General features: G+C 40.7%; 3 protein-coding genes across 3 annotated transcripts; 1 reads left to right on the forward strand and 2 right to left on the reverse strand.

Moving 5' to 3' along the window:
- Positions 1–1,134: 1,134 nt before the first annotated feature.
- MELLADRAFT_108044 (uncharacterized protein) lies at positions 1,135–3,845 on the reverse strand (the record flags this gene model as incomplete). Its single annotated transcript, XM_007411933.1, has 5 exons — positions 1,135–1,659; positions 1,778–1,900; positions 2,001–2,285; positions 2,430–2,915; positions 3,825–3,845. The coding sequence occupies 5 exons, from the start codon at positions 3,843–3,845 to the stop codon at positions 1,135–1,137; spliced, it is 1,440 nt and encodes a 479-aa protein (XP_007411995.1).
- Positions 3,846–4,532: 687 nt separating this feature from the next.
- Positions 4,533–6,039, reverse strand: MELLADRAFT_108045 (uncharacterized protein; the record flags this gene model as incomplete). Its single annotated transcript, XM_007411932.1, has 4 exons — positions 4,533–5,033; positions 5,156–5,284; positions 5,402–5,566; positions 5,725–6,039. 4 exons carry the CDS (start codon positions 6,037–6,039, stop codon positions 4,533–4,535), a joined length of 1,110 nt encoding a protein of 369 aa, XP_007411994.1.
- A 9,379-nt stretch (positions 6,040–15,418) lies between these two features.
- On the forward strand, positions 15,419–16,274 carry MELLADRAFT_108046 (uncharacterized protein; the record flags this gene model as incomplete). The annotated part of the gene is made up of 3 exons (XM_007411763.1): positions 15,419–15,449; positions 15,532–15,603; positions 15,682–16,274. The coding sequence occupies 3 exons, from the start codon at positions 15,419–15,421 to the stop codon at positions 16,272–16,274; spliced, it is 696 nt and encodes a 231-aa protein (XP_007411825.1).
- Positions 16,275–16,796: the final 522 nt, after the last annotated feature.

Genomic DNA, 16,796 nt, shown 5'->3' on the forward strand with positions numbered 1-16,796 from the left:
TTTGGTGAGGTCACTGTCAAGGGCCTGGAACTTGAAGGCATAATTTGACTGGCAGTTGTGGTTGATTTGTATCAATCTTGGGCGCGGTGTACACTTTTCTGTGTTGAATAGTCCGGCAGAAATCATGTGTACCAAGTCTAAAAGACAAACTGGATTCGGACCAAACACGTAGGCTTGTTGGCCTTCCGCAGATTGCATCATCAAGATGATGATTGGTGATGATCTCTGCGGCAACTTTCATTCTGTCAATTGCAGAAAGTTTTCAGAACCATGCTCGAAACCTCGAACAACTCGGCGCGGAATTTCCTCTCAACCATCATGCATTCGACCGATCATTGTGAAGTCTCCCAGACCTGTGTGGGCTCGACGTCTCGCGCAGAGCAAACTGAGAAAGCCATCCAGTTTGAACACAGCCTCAAATTGACTGCGGGCCGGCATTCGCAGCGTTCATTGCTGAGGCACCCCCAGCTAGCAATTGGGCGTCGCTTTTCCTTCCTTGTGCGGTTTCCCTCATCTGAATTACGGGCACTGCGTCAATTTGGCACTACTTAGGCTGGAGATATGGTGAGGAAGCACTTGGTCCTGGTAGTATGTCATTTTTATGACTTCATCCTTACAACTCGACGCTCCTTTTCAAAAGATGAGTTTCAAAAGATGAGTATAAGTTCGAGATTATGAAAACTTGAACAAAGAAAGGATGATCAATCATCTTTCTTTCAAATTAAAAGTCTACCACCACATCAATCTGAAACATAATCAATGTTACAAAAATTAGAGAAATGACCAAGTCTCTATTGAAGAGAAAGAAAACAAGAATTATTAATTAAATTAGATACATTCTGTATTTTTACTTGTAAGCAAAAAGATGAAATATGCAATCCTAGATTTTAAAAAGAAGTCATAAAAAATGAAACCCCAAACCCAAAAAGCATAAAACACGACGACGCGTTTGAAATATCGAAAAATCTATTTCATTCGAGATCGAGGCTTGTTCTATCAAAGAGAGAAACGCAAATTTAGTATCTTTTGTTGATCGAATGGCATCAACATGCTTATCAAAAAGAAACGTCTAAAAAGTGTTGATTTAAAGCTCTAATCTGTGTGAATTATTTTCTTCCCCTCAAGATAAGTTGGTTACTTGTCTTCAAATTCATCCGGTTCCTTATTCAAGTCGAATGTAGGAATTCTTTGAAACTTCTTAGTGGCTGCATCATGATTGAATGAAGGCCCGACGTTCTTTTCTTTCAGTTGAGAATTTACCTCTTCATTCGATTTCAATTTATCTCCAGCTGTTGTAGATCCAACCGATTCAGATAAATCCCATAATGGCATTGGTGTATCTATAGGTTGCCTCATTTCTTGTTCAATCAGCGTATTCAGAATGTAGTATTTCGCTTTTTTCCTTTTTAAGGTCCTTGGTGATCTAAAGTCTAATTTCCTTCTACTTTTCAAAAGGTTAAGTAAGTTCGGTTTAAACTTTCTGGAGAGCACACCATCTTCTATATCCAAGGGTCTCAAAAGCCTTTCGTTGATTACAGTGTTCAATTGTCCGAGCATGACTTGATTCTCTTGGGTTTGCGGTGCGTTCTGTAACATCTTAGATCTTTTATACAATTGAGCTAGGTTAGGATAAATTGCATCATCTTCTGCGTTCGAAAACTAATAAAAAAGGAATTCAGGTGATCAAAATCATAATTAATTTGCTTGTTGCGTTTGGATTTCTGTTTTCATCGGTTCATATGGAATTGAATTTTTTTGAAAGTGTGATATAACTTACTTCATTGACGATCGATTTATATCCTGGTTGGATACTTTCGTGAACATTTTTTATCGGTTGAAAATGTTTATAATCGACTCGGTTGGGTTTCGTAAGAACTTTGTCTTTGTTCTTGTTTGCAACCTGATAACCAAAGGATGTATATCATGACAACAATTCTCAATCCCCTCGTAGTTGACTTTTAGAGAAGAAGTGAAAAAAAACAAACTGTGACATGACTTACTTTTCTGTTGGCGTTCTTGACTCCTAATGGCGATTTCCCTTCTCCTTTTCTGGTTGTTTGCGCTTCAGTAAGCGCTTGAGGTTGACCTTGTGCTGCTGGATTTGATGGATTGACTTGTTGACCATGATTAGGATTCAGATTGGATTTTGATTCTCTAAATTGAGTTGACTCCATTGTAGTCTTAACTTTCTGTCTGATATTATTGATGATTTGTTGTCCGTTCGGACCAATCTCAGCTAACATTTGATTTCTCATATTAACTTCATTCAGTTGACCTTGGTTTAACTTCATCCAATCGGGTGGAATCGAGTGAGGTACAATCGTGTTCAACAAAATTATAAAAGATTGATTTCAGCCTCATCATTCCATCTATATGTGTGCCTTTTGTAAAATAAATTGATACAAGGATAGGCGAGGAGGGGGACTTACCTGAAATGGATTTGGACCTCCTACCGCTTGAAATCTTGGATCCACTTGTTGCCTATTAAATTGAATAGGCTGATGATCATAACCGTAGCGGACATCTCCTGGTGGGTTATGCAAGTAAACAGCGCCTGCTCCTGGTATTTTATAAGTAGGTAGCCTTGCAGGTCTGAGGTCTTCTGTGGGCTGTTGAAATCCATAAGGTACTCCGATCGCAGGTCGATACCGTGGTGTCGGTCTGATAACTATTGTTTTAAAGCGATACGCTTTAGGTACACCCACTGGTTGCGGTCCACTTGACTCGACGTTGTTCATAGCATGATCTACCATCATTTGATTCCCATCTGGAACTCCATTGATCTGCCTTACAACATCACCAATAGAGTGACCGCCTTCTTCAACTAATTGACGAGTTTTTCCGGGAATTTTACAAAAAAACAGAATTAGCTTTAAGCTCTTCTCATAAAAATTGATTGAAGATTTTAGAATTACCTGCCCGAATATTAGGTAAACATTGGATAGATTGCAGAGTCAAAGCAGAAAAGAAAGTAAAAAGGTAAATGCTTTGAAACATCATCCGTAGTTAGTTGGCAAGACTTTCAGAAGAAAAACTGGATCAAGACTTCTCAAAACTGAAAAAGTCGCGAGTTGTTCTTGTCGATCAGGTGTAGTCGGTAAATTTTTCAAGGCAATATTGCAGGAGAAGACATGATAAATAAAAATTGAAAGCGCCATGATGATTTGCATGTTTCAAAGGATTAAACTAGTGTCAAACATTGTCGAGTAATTAGAGCTTCCCAGCCGTACCCTAAACTCGTGCCGTACATATCGGTCGCACGAAGAGGTAGGCAACTGTTTGAGGCATCAACACCCAGAGATTCACAGCGGTAAATACCTACGGTACGACTCTCAAGCAAGATGCGGCATATGTAATACTATGACTTTCTTGAGTGATCGAAGTGTGAGCATGGTGCGGTCTCCAAAGCATTGAACTTGAAGTAAAAAGCGCGGGACTTATTACTCACAGCTCTCAAAGAGCACTCTCCGAATCGATTAGGTGAATTCCTCCGGACATGTTTCATTCTTGGCTCTTTTATCCCTGAAGTAGTGGGAGGAGTAACGGCTGCAGCTGACGAAATCACAGCGACACACGCGTATGGACTGGTAGAGGGGAGTTCCAATTATAAAATGGCACCCATGGGTCATGGCCCTTCCTTGGCGAGGGAGTTGAGCAGTAGCAAAACTCAAGGATTAGGGTTAGGGTTGGTGTATAGGGCATTGTCGCCGTTGCAGGCCGTTGCTCATAATTTAATTCTTTTGAGAGGCATCCCGTCTGACGGTGATATATTCTTCCAGAGTATGGGGGGGAACCACACGGAGATATCAGTCCTGCAAGCTTACATGCCATTGATCACTAAACATGATTTCCAGATTGAGTAAGTCCCTCTCTCCCAGGCTCGCTCGCCGGGAGGGATTTTGTTAGGTTAGCCGGCACTGCGGAAATTTGCCACTGCACAGGATGGAGATATGGTGACCGAGCACGTGGCCCTGTTGACTGCCAAGTATGATTATGCCACTTTTTTAAATATAACTTCATCATTGGCAACCATTCCTTTCCACAAGATGGATTTAAATTTAAAACAAGAAAACTCACAAAAAGAAAGGACCAACAAGGGTCTTTCTTTGGAACCAAAGTTCTAATAGAAAAAGTAATCCTAAACATGATCTTCAAAAAATGTTATGAGAATTACAAGAAAGATTATGTATTATCATAAATCTTAAAAAGAAAGAAAGTCAAACTTATCAACAAATTACTTGTATTTTGTAATCTTGTTTGGAAGCAAAAAGATGTAGTATGCGCTTCTAACATTCCAATAAAAATGAGAAACAATGAACAAATGAAAAACGAAAGATGAAAAATGAAACTCAAAACCCAAAAAGCATGAAACCCCAAAGCGTTTTGTTTATCGCCAAATCTATCTCATTCAAAATCGAGACTTATTCTATAAGAGCGAGAAACCGAAGTCTAGTATTTTGCTAATGATCAAAAGCCTCTAAAAGAAACCTCTAAAACTCTAATCTTGTATACGAATTCTTTGATTTCCTCGATCAAGCAACTGGTTCCTTATTCAAATCGAATGTAGGAATTCTTTGAAACCTTTTACTTGCTACTTCATAATTAGATGAAGGACCAAGGCTCAATTTTGTAAGTTCAGAGTCTACTTCTTCACTTGTTTTTAAATCATCACCAGATATTGTAGATCCAACCGATTCAGTTGCTCCAGATGTTGGTATCTCTACTAGTAAAGGTGTCTTCTTCGCTTGATCGAGTAAACTGTCCAATTGACGGTACTCGTTTGTATGAGCTACTTGGGCTTTCATTAATCCTTCTTTCCATTGTAGAACATTAGCCAAGGTAGGCTCAAGATTTTCGGGGATGAGACCATGTGGTAGATTCAAATGTTTCTGAAGTATTTGACAAATTACACCCTTTACTCGTTCGAGCATGACTTGATCTTGTAATGTTTTTGGTCCCCTCTCCAACATCACTTTGCGTGCATTTAATTGAAGGAGATTAGCAACAGCTCGATTATTGACTGTGTTTGAAACCTGTGAACAAAGCGAAGCATACCATGAAATAATTATTAATTGGCTTGTGGTTTTTGAATTTATGTTTTTATAGGTTTCATCAAAGTTGAAAAAGAAAAAGTTTGATATTATGTATAACTTACCTCGGTGATGGTTGATTTCATTCCTGCTGAAATCCCTTCATGTATATCTTTTGGTGATCGAATAAGTGGATAATAGGCTTGGTTGGGTCTGCCATTGGTAAGCACTTTGCCTTTGTTCTTATTTGAAACCTAAGATCCAAATAATCCAAATCATGAGCACGACATTTGAAAATCCTCTTGTGTTTCACTTCGTATCTCTATAGGTTTGAGTAAAATTAATAAAACCAAATCTGTGATGTAACGTACGTTTTTGTTCACTTTCTTAACTCCTAATGGTGATGGTTTTTTACCTTTTCTGGTTGATTTGATAACTTTCTGCTTAGCATTCTGTGTGACTTTCTGTCTTTTTTGAACAATCCCATTCAACCACTGTTTTCTCAAATGAAATTCATTCACTTGGCCTTGATTTAACTTTATCCAATTGTGGAATCGTGTGGGGTACAATCATGTTGCAAAAAATATAGAAGGTTGATCTCAGCCTGATTATCCCGTCAAATACATTTTTGGATCATGAATTGATTCAAGAATAGGTGAAGAGGACAATATACCTGAATTGGAAATGGACGTACCAGAGCTTGAAATCTTGGATCTGCTGGTTGCCGATTAGGTTGGATAGGATGATGAACATAACCATGGCGAACAAATCGTGAAGGGTCATCAGGATATTGAGGTTGGGGTCCTGGTATCTTGTAATTAGTCTTTAGATTTGGAGGTAGATATCCGAGACTTTCTGGTGATGGTTGAAATCCATAAGGTACTCCGATCACAGGTTGATACTGTGGTACAGAATTCATAGTTTGTGGTTGAAAGTGATACGGTGTAGACACAATCATTGGTTGTGGTCTGCTTGAGTCGAGATGGTCCACCGCATGGTTTACCATCATTTCAGCTGATTGTGGAGTTTTCCAGGCAATTCAAACAAACAGAATTAGTCCTCAGCTTTTCTCAACAGAAAATGAATTCAAGAATTGAGAGTTACCTGGCCGAAAATTAGGTACACAATGTATAGATTGCAGACTTAACGCCGAAAAGAAAGTAAAAACTGAAATGCTTTTGAACATGATCCTTGATAAAAGCTTGAAACTTTCAGAAAAAAAACTGGATTGAAGCTTCTTAAAACTAAAAACGTCGGGTGTTGTGGTTGGCGATCAGGTGTAAATCTTGAATTTCTCAAGCGAAACTTGAAGGAGAAGACAGAGGATTAAATATAAATTGATAGCGTTGGGATCATGCTTTGCGTGTTTCAAAAGACTTTAAAATTGGTGTGAAAGAAATTCAAGTAAGAGAAGGATCGAACAAAGTAATTCAAATTATGTAATTCAGTGTTTGATGTCTATATTTCCTTCATTTGAAACCATTCGATTTTTACTACGGGCTTGTTACAAACTTATCAAAGTCCCTCGCCAAAGGCCCGAGGCTTGAGCGAGGGACTTACCGCTAAAAAGAAAAGCGTGGCCTGAGAAGTAGCCTGTATTGGCTTGAAAAGCTCTACATTGGTTTATTTTTTTTATCCCACAAGAAACAATATTTGATGCAAAATAAAAAGATAACATTAAGATCTCATTACGTATGCTCCAATTGCAAGCTCCTTTGTATCTTTCTGGGAACTTGCACTTTTGAGTGATTGAAGATCAATCAATTTCACCAAATACAGGCTCCAAGCGGGCTCACGGGTCAGAAAAAGTAAAAAAGACATGTTTTTTAACACCCACTAGCAGGCGCTCCAGACAAGATATGGTGGAGCTTGCAGTGTTGGAACCAAGTTTCTGTTATAAGATTTCATTAAGGGTACTCAAAGTAAGTATGTACGTGTACATACTTTTTGCTATATACTTTTTTTGGCGGGGAAGGCGAGGCCAAAAGTATATTTTTTTTCTTTGTCCCCGCCAAAAAAAGTATGTAGCGAAAAGTATGTAGCGCTACATACTTTGCTTTGAGTACCCTTATTGTGTTGCGTAGGATGAATTACAATTACATATTAAAATAAACTTGTACAATGTCTGATACTCAATACATTTTGTTTCTAAACCTAACCTTGTTTTGTATCGGCAGATCTAGTATCAAACTTGTCTCTCGAGAAAACTTCTTACTTCTTCTTCATCAATCTTAGAAGTTTTCTCACACAACAAACATCATCTCCAAATAACCTCTCCGGACCATCACTGTCCCTCCTAGTTTATCTGACTGATATTTGTTGTTGTTTGATCTTGATCAGGTATGCTGTGTTCTAATAATTGTTTTCATTTCCAGTTTCATTTATGTGTTTGTTTAGATAAAAAGAAATATTATCAATCTTAGAAGTTTTCTCACACAACAAACATCATCTCCAAATAACCTCTCCGGACCATCACTGTCCCTCCTAGTTTATCTGACTGATTTTGTTGTTGTTTGATCTTGATCAGGGATCTGAGATCCCAATAGGTTATGAGCCCAGGCTTACAGCTTTAAACAATTCTCGATACTCAACGATAGTAGATTAAAGTTATAAATACGATCTCTTGGCACGAGAAACCGTCTAATTTAAACTTGAAATACTTTTAATCGAACCTGGTATTGTTCCAGATTCTTCCGATAATTGAATTAGGCATTCGAATCTTTCATTTCGAAGTCCGGAGAACCATAATACCTCAATTCAATTGTCAAACCTTAGTGATACAGTCTTAACCCCACGAAAACTATATCACTCTGGATCCGACAGAACCTACAGATCCCAGTCAATCTGACCAACCCACCCTCCCAAACTCAACTGTCGATCCTGAACCAAACAATCCGTCGATCTCTACCCCACATACAGAGTCGAAGGAAGCCGTGACGCCTCCTGTCATGTCTTCCAACGCCAACGTTTCGCACTCTTCACTTCTACTAGCACAAATACCGAAGCTCAACCACACCAACAAGGTTGATTGGGTACTTGAAATCAAAACGTACCTGAAGAGTCGCAAACTTTGGAAACACGTAGAACGCGACACCTCCCTATCTGAGACCGATGCAAAAGATTTCGATAAGGTCGAGCAGCTCGAAGCTGAACGCGCGTCTGTTCTAGAAGTCATTAGATGCACGGTTGAGCCTACTCGCTTACCTGCTATTCGGGGAATCGAAGACCCCAAGAAAGCATATGAGCTTTTACATGCCCAAGCTTCTCAAGACGACGGCTTGGAAGTGGCTGCACTCATAGCCAAAGTTGCTACCGTACGCTTTAACGGTTCCGAAACAATTTCCACCTTCCTTGATGGGATCAGTGATCTACATACACAAATCGCAGAGGCCACTGCAAGTGATGATGATCTGAAGATTAGCGACAATCTTTTAGCTGTTTTCCTTCTTCTAAGTTTTCCAAGCGATCAATTTGCAACGATTCGAGATCAAATGTTTGGAGATATGAAGAATCTCACAACATCGAAAGTCGTATCCCGTCTACGAACGAAGTCTGCTCTCAGCACAGTTGATGAGAACCCGATAGCCATGGCTGCTTTGATCAAGCATCCGCCTGCTCCAGCTCATCGTCTGACAATCCCTCGTACCGATAAATCCCCCAATGCACCTTGTGTTCTACAAGAGCACTGGCAGTTCACGCACACTAACGGTGTATGCATGAAGCAGAGGCGAAACCGTGGTCCAACTCGACCGATGAATAGTAGTCAGCCATCATCCAACCAAGGGCTTACTGATTCAGAGAAGATACAAAGGTATAATCAGCTCGCAGCTGTTGGAGTTGTCGGGTTTAATACCGAAGCTTCATCTCAACCGACTCAGGCAACTACTCCGACACCGAGTACTGCAGCCCCTGTTCCAAATCATACCAGTGAAGCGGCATGCCAGTTTGCGACATCCTACAATACAATTGCGACACCGGTAATTGACGAGGTCTCATTCGTTGCTTCACCAAGCTATCCATCTCCATCTGACACTCACAAAGCCACGCTAGCCGACACTGCTTGCAACAGGCACATGTTTGGAGACGCGCTGATGCTTGATGATCTACGTGATGTTGCTCCAGTATGGATTAATGTGGCAAATGCCGATAACTCGTCCCGCATTGTTGCCACCAAGATGGGTACGGCAAAGCTTCACGCTTTTGGACCGGATGGATCGCCTTCTCTTGTTGAAATACCCAACGTTCTTTACTCACCGTCTCTTCCTGCAAACCTCATTTCGGTCACTGAGCTATACGAATCTGGGTTCAAGATGGTTGATCCACACTATGGCACGAACACCAATGATCTCAACATGTATTTCTCGAACTCGAAGCACATCCTTCCAGCTTACAAGGATGCCGGTCCCGGTGGATTCTGGAAGTTCTATCATTACTCCGAACCACGTGCGTCTTTCGTCAAGTCATCAAATCCTAACAATACTGACTTATGGCATCAACGGTTTGGTCATCTAAATCACAGGAGTACCTCAAGTGTCATGGAGGATGTCCTACGACTTAATCCGGATGCATCAAAGACTTGCGAAGCCTGCACCTTGGGGAAACAGGCGAGGAGCAGCCATACTGGCGCTTTGCCGAGGTCTGAAATCCCTGGTTATCGGGTGCATTGTGATCTCGCAGGTCCATTTCCTGCTGCAAGTACTGGGGGTTATCTTTACACTATGGTACTTATAGATGATGCTACTCGCAAAAATTGGGTTATACTTCTTAAAACAAAATCTCAGGCGTTTGAGGCCTTTAAACAATTTCATTCAATGCTTTCAAATCATGCTCCTAATAATAAAATTTCTGTGTTCAAAACCGACCGAGGTGGAGAATTTACAAGTAATGAATTCAATCAATATCTTCGTGAAAATGGCATAGTGCATGAAATGGGCCCACCTGAGAGTCCTGAACAAAACTCTGTAGTGGAGCGTTTCAACAGGACTGCTGCTTCACGCCTACGAGCTCAGCTTATACACGGCAATCTGCCTGTTCGTCTTTGGGGTGAGGTAATGATGGCGACATCATTTGTTCTCAACCTGTGTCCCTCCAAATCTGTAAAGTTCAACTGTCCCGAATATGCGTGGCAGACGCTTGTGCTCAACATGAAAGTGCCTAACCTCCCGTACAACCGACTAAGGGTCATTGGTTGCTTAGCGTACTCCATTCCACCTGGTCATCAAAACAAACTGATTCCACGTTCAATAAAGACGATAATGGTAGGGTACGAGAAGAATTCAAACGCGTATCGGCTCTGGGATCCGAAATCCAATCGCATCATGATTTCCAATGACGTGATATTTGATGAAGGTTCTTTTCCCCTTCGGCATCTTGACAAGTCGACAACGGAAGAACTGACGATTCTAAATGATGATTCATGGGATGAAGTCTGGGATATTCCTACCTCATCACAATCAACCACTGACACAATTCATGACTTTCTGCAAATCCCTACTCCTCCTGCAATACCACCACCTGTACCACGACAATCAGAGCGAGGAGCAGCCCCAGTTGAACGACTTGGGAATCTGATAGGCTATCACACCGTCGCGGAACTCAATCAAGCTTCAATTAGCCAGACTGACGATGGTCCAGAAAATGATGAACCATCATACTCTCAAGCAATGAAAGGTCCAAATCGAGAAGAATGGTTAGCAGCAATGGCAGAGGAGTTTATGTCCTTACAAATTCATGAAGTAGGTCGCCTTGTGGAACCTCCTCCAGATGCTAACATCTTACCCGGCATGTGGCGACTCAAACAAAAGAGGGATGAATTCTCACAAATCACTAAGTACAAGGCTCGTTGGGTAGCTGGCGGCAATCATCAAATCAAGGGCGTTGATTTCGACTCCACATATGCTTCAGTTGGCCTGACCGACACCTTACAAACCCTATACGCTCTTGCTGCTACGGACGATCTAGAAATGGAGCAGTTTGATATCGAGACGGCTTTTCTGAACGGGAAGATTAAGCATCGTGTTTATGTTTGTCAAGTAACGGGATTCAGAGATACATCAAAGCCTAAACATGTAGTAGAACTCGACAGATCTCTTTACGGTACTTGTCAAGCGCATCGAGAGTTCAATGACGACTTTGACACCAAACTCAAAAGCATGGGATTCAAAGTCTGTCCTGTTGACAACTCCTTGTACACTCTGAGGGATGGAGACTTATTCATACATATACCTATGCACGTTGACGACGGCATGGCTTTTTCAAACAGCAAGTCTTTCTTAAAGCAGTTTCGAACCAATCTCAGCCAACACTACAAATTCCGTTGGAACGAAAACCCGTCTCTCCACCTCGGCATACACATCAAACGTGACCGGTCTCAACGAACCATAACTCTAGATCAGTCTCATTACTGTGACGCGATGCTCGAACGCTTTGGTATGTCTCAATGCAATGGAGTCAAGACACCATTGCCCCAAAACATCAGACTAACAACTCTGTCTCTTGAGGAATCAGAGGAAATAGAGGAGTACCGGTGTGCCGTCGGAATGCTCAATTTTCTTTCAGTGCAGACCAGACCGGACATAGCCTATGCGGTCAGTTATCTTTCACGTTTCAATTCCCGCCACAACCAAACGCATTGGGCAGCAGTCAAACATCTACTACGCTACGTGCGGCGAACGTCATCTTTCGACCTAATGTTTGGGACGAGCAAGGCTAAGAACTTACCAGTTGAGGGATATGCTGATGCGGATTACGCTGGGGACATTGACACGAGGAGGTCAACTACGGGTTTTGTGTATTTTGTGAAGGGATCTTTGGTATCATGGAAAAGTCGTCGACAGCATTGTGTAACTCTTTCAACTACTGAGGCAGAATATTTAGCTATAGGAGATTGTGCAAAGCATGGATTATGGTTATGCCGATTACTCGAACATTTACATCAGCAGTCAAGTATCAGTGTTCCCATCAAACTTCCACTATCAAATGATAATCAAGGGGCGGTGTTTTTGTGCAATGAAGCTTCGGTCAATAATAAATCAAAACATATAGATATAAGACATCACTTTATAAGAGAATTGACGCGTGAAGGAAAAATTACGGTTTCACATGTTTCCACAAAGGAAATGCCTGCTGATGTGCTGACGAAGGCTGTAGGAGCTAACATTTTATCAAGTAGTTATGATCAGTTAGGTTTATCTCAAATCAAAAAGTAGTGAGCAGGGGGGGCTGTTGGAACCAAGTTCTGTTATAAGATTCATTGTGTTGCGTAGGATGAATTACAATTACATATTAAAATAAACTTGTACAATGTCTGATACTCAATACATTTTGTTTCTAAACCTAACCTTGTTTTGTATTGGCAGATCTAGTATATCAAACTTGTCTCTCGAGAAAACTTCTTACTTCTTCTTCATCAATCTTAGAAGTTTTCTCACACAACAAACATCATCTCCAAATAACCTCTCCGGACCATCACTGTCCCTCCTAGTTTATCTGACTGATATTTGTTGTTGTTTGATCTTGATCAGGTATGCTGTGTTCTAATAATTGTTTTCATTTCCAGTTTCATTTATGTGTTTGTTTAGATAAAAAGAAATATTATCAATCTTAGAAGTTTTCTCACACAACAAACATCATCTCCAAATAACCTCTCCGGACCATCACTGTCCCTCCTAGTTTATCTGACTGATATTTGTTGTTGTTTGATCTTGATCAGGGATCTGAGATCCCAATATGCAGTTGCAATGTATGTAATGGACGTTTTTGGTCCTACTTTTATTTTGCTTCAAGCCTTGTTCATTTACAAACAAAACGGGTATATTGAAGTAGCAACATTTGAGCCAATACAGGCTACTTCTCAGGCCATGATTTTCTTTTTAGCGGTAAGTCCCTCGCTCAAGCCTCGGGCCTTTGGCGAGGGACTTTGATAAGTTTGTAACAAGCCCGTAGTAAAAATCGAATGGTTTCAAATGAAGGAAATATAGACATCAAACACTGAATTACTTTGTTTGATCCTTCTCTTACTTGAATTTCTTTCACACCAATTTTAAAGCCTCGGGCCTTTGGCGAGGGACTTTGATAAGTTTGGCTTGTTAGAGCATCCCCAACGCGCCGCCGGAAACGTAACCTTTACATAGGGTTTACCTAGCATTTCTGACAGAAACGTAATGTCAAAATTACGTTTGCAAAGATTTTCCGAAAAACAGCCTCCAGCGCGAGTAAAAAGTCGCACAGTTGGCCATGGGTGCGATTTCGTTTATTCCGCCAGCTGGAATACGTACGGTTTGTTCCAATTGTTTCTAGCTGAGAGCATCCCCCTCGGAAAACGTGATTTCTCACAATTTGGACACGTTGAGACCACGAAACTCGCCTCTTTCGTTCCTTCGTGTCCTATCTCAAAGCTTGAAGCACACATTACCACGACCTCGATCAGATCAAGCGGCCAATCCATGCGATTGATCTGATCGTGTCCTATCCTTAGACAGGGGTAGAAAACTGAATCTCTTATTCAGCTTGCGCGGTGCTGCCTACTGAAGCTGAAGCTGAAATACAGGTGTCCAAGTGTCATTTGTGACACCTGTACCAGGTTTCCAGTTCCCGGCGCGTTGGGGATGCTCTTAGGGCTTGTTTGAAAATCGCGACTCAAGTTAGATTTTAAGCCTGTTTTCTACAGCGGCCCAACGCTCAGAACTTGAACTTTATCAGCTATCCTAATTAGATACATCCTCATTCCTCACCCGGTGTTGTTTTCTCTTGGGGTAGCGGGCTAGGAGGGGTGCATCGGAAACCGACCGAGACGAGGCAGAAAAGTGGAAAGAAGTGCAAAATGCAGAGTTGTGCCCCTGTTTGTGCCACTTCAGTATCTAGTCGTGAAAATCGCAATAGTAAGCAGTCGCGTTTCAGGATACCACAGCGGATTGCTTTATCAGTGTTTATGATATCGCAGGATCAATGCCTGCACATACCCTTTTGGTAACACGGCCGGACCCACTCATACGCATGAATCGACACCAGCTCTTCATCCGGAATTTCATGCGTGATGAGGTCACCGACTGGAATGTGTGTTATGCAGTTGTGTTTCAGCATACCGCAGCGGATTGATTCATCGGATTCGGTGGTATGACCAATGTGCTCGCAGGACCAGTTCCTGCGTTTGCATACTATTCTAGAGACTTGAGCCGGACCGCCGAAACCCACCCATGACAGGAATAGAACGGCGGCTCGCAAGCTCGGGCGTGAAGAGGTCACCGCCTGGTATGTACTTGAAGGAACAGGCTGGATGACGTAGCAGCAGTAGCATCGGCTTCATCGATAAAGCAATTTTGAAATCGAGAACATCGCACTGGATCCACAACAATCAAAGAGCTTAACAACCACATTTTTCTGAGGGTGTGAGAATGCCTTCAGCGTTGCAATTTAGTCCGCTAGTATCGAAATGATTATGGTAGGCCTTCAGCCATACAGATACATCAGAATTCGCGTATCTGGGTTCGATCAAGTCTATGAAGATTTGAGAAATTTGTAAAATCTCTTGTAGTTTAGAAGAGGCTGGACCAGTAAGCATCAGAATGGCGAGGATTGTGAAGTGAAGGAAGTGAAGGGATCAAAAGGAGTTACGGTCAATCTGATCATGACGTCATATCAAAAACCAGTTGCTTTCCCTGTACTTTTTGTGATCGAGCCCCTGCTCCGACTCAGCACTCAACACTCAACAATATCGACAGAGCCTGATCTGCCGCCTGATCTAGCGCATTTCTTTTGCTTTTGGATGGGCTTACATTCGACAGTTTGATTTCTTTTTGGTTTCGTGCTAAGAGAACGCGAGATAAGCAACGATAGTCAACTTAACTAACATGGTTAACATTAAAATAAAACACTCGAAGATGGCTCATGCCTATTCAAATCACCTAATAATTGATGTAGGCAAGTAAGATACCATTCAAACTTTCCGTCTATAGCCAAGGAAGATGGCAAGGTAAGTGTGAATCGCTCGATCTGAGGTTTTTCGCCCGAAGTAATGATAGCCATCTATCCTTTGACTACATGCCTTCTGACTATCCCTATCCTTATCTCGCCTTCTCATAAGCTATCAGATAGAGTAATGAATTCATATAAAAGCAACCCAATTGATCGTTGGATTCCTCACTTTCCTCACTCAGTAAATCAGTTCTACACACTTTAAGTAACCACATCCACCAATCCTCTTCAACTTTGTCTTCATCAGTCTTAACTTCAACAACTTTTGATAAACTATTAAGCCATCAGTCCCAAACACTTACTTTGCATTTGACTTGAACTTCGACCCTAACACATCAAACAAACAATAAAGATTTTTCAGCTTGCTGGTTCTTGCAATAATCTATCTTAACAAATTCAGTCAAATTAAAACAACAATGCCAATCGGTCGACCCGCCACACCATTTCGTGAGTTTTAACTTCAAAGAACCTAAAAACAAACTGAAGTCGAAGTTGAGATTAACTTGTTTTTCAATTTCATTATTGACAGCTGATATGGATTCTGATCGTGATGATGATGAACCACAAAGTCAACCAAGCCATCCTCGACCTCCTTCAAACGGTAAGTGACATCAGATTCTCCTCGAAAGACAGTAAAGCACATCATCTAAAATAATCCATAATCGATCATGAATCACAGTTCGTAATTACCTCGATAACTCTGGAGTATTGATCACTGGAAGGATTAGAAGACCAAATCAAACATCAATGATACCGATCCCAAGCCCAACTGATTCAAGTTCAAGAAGACCTTCAAAAGACATCAAACCATTGACTCATCATCACCACCATAAACCTGAAGCTTTAGTCGCAGACTTAAGTTCAAGTAACGGCAAGAACCTCAAGAGACTTTCATTAATTCTAAAAGGCGATCCAAATGAAATCCTAAAACCATCCAAGAAATCTATCCATCCAAACACTTCAGTCAATTCTCATCGCAACAATCTAGATCATCCATCTACTTCAAGTTCTACTCCGGGACTTAGTTCTAGTTCTAGTTTGACTCCTACCTCTGGTTCTAGTTCTACTTCAAACGGTTTAGGTAAATTACAACAAGAACAACTTTTACATTTATCAAAACTAAAAGAAAAACAAAAAGAAAAGAAAAAAGATGAAGATTCTAATCGGAAACGTGCTCAAGAATTGAAAACTAAGATTTGTGAAGATACATTTAAAGATAACAGACTTTATACTCTTGATCGAATTAAAACTTTTGGTATTGGTTATGGTTAAACTCTTTGATGATTGTTTTTGTATTTCATTTGATTCTTTTTTTTGGTTCTTTAAAATCATTGTGACCGGTTTTCATGTCTTTTCATTTATCTTCTTTAACAAAAACTTAAATTAAGCTGGTTTGATTTTCTCATCTGTCTCTTTATTATTATTATGATCTACAATTACGAACTTTATGCAACATTTTATCATTCCTACTTTTTCCAAAAAAGAGAATCTTTTTCACTGACAGTGATACTGCAGAGTCTGAGTCCACTGCCCCCACCAAAACAACCTATTCTTGATGATTTCACAAGAGAGTATATCTGACGCGCCCTTTATGTGATAGTGCAATCGAAACAAGATTCCAAACAATCAAGGTGCGCTTTCTTGACATCACGAAATCTATCGTGTTCGATCTCTTGAGAAATATAAATTTTGAATTGACAAAACAAAAATTCACGACCTTGCATGTGCATATCTCTCCTAGTTGGAAACATTTATGTCAATTCAAATCTATTTGAGATGATTCGTTTGTTTTGC

The sequence above is a fragment of the Melampsora larici-populina genome (genome assembly GCF_000204055.1).
Source record: "Melampsora larici-populina 98AG31 unplaced genomic scaffold MELLAscaffold_27, whole genome shotgun sequence".
NCBI lineage: Eukaryota > Fungi > Basidiomycota > Pucciniomycetes > Pucciniales > Melampsoraceae > Melampsora > Melampsora laricis-populina.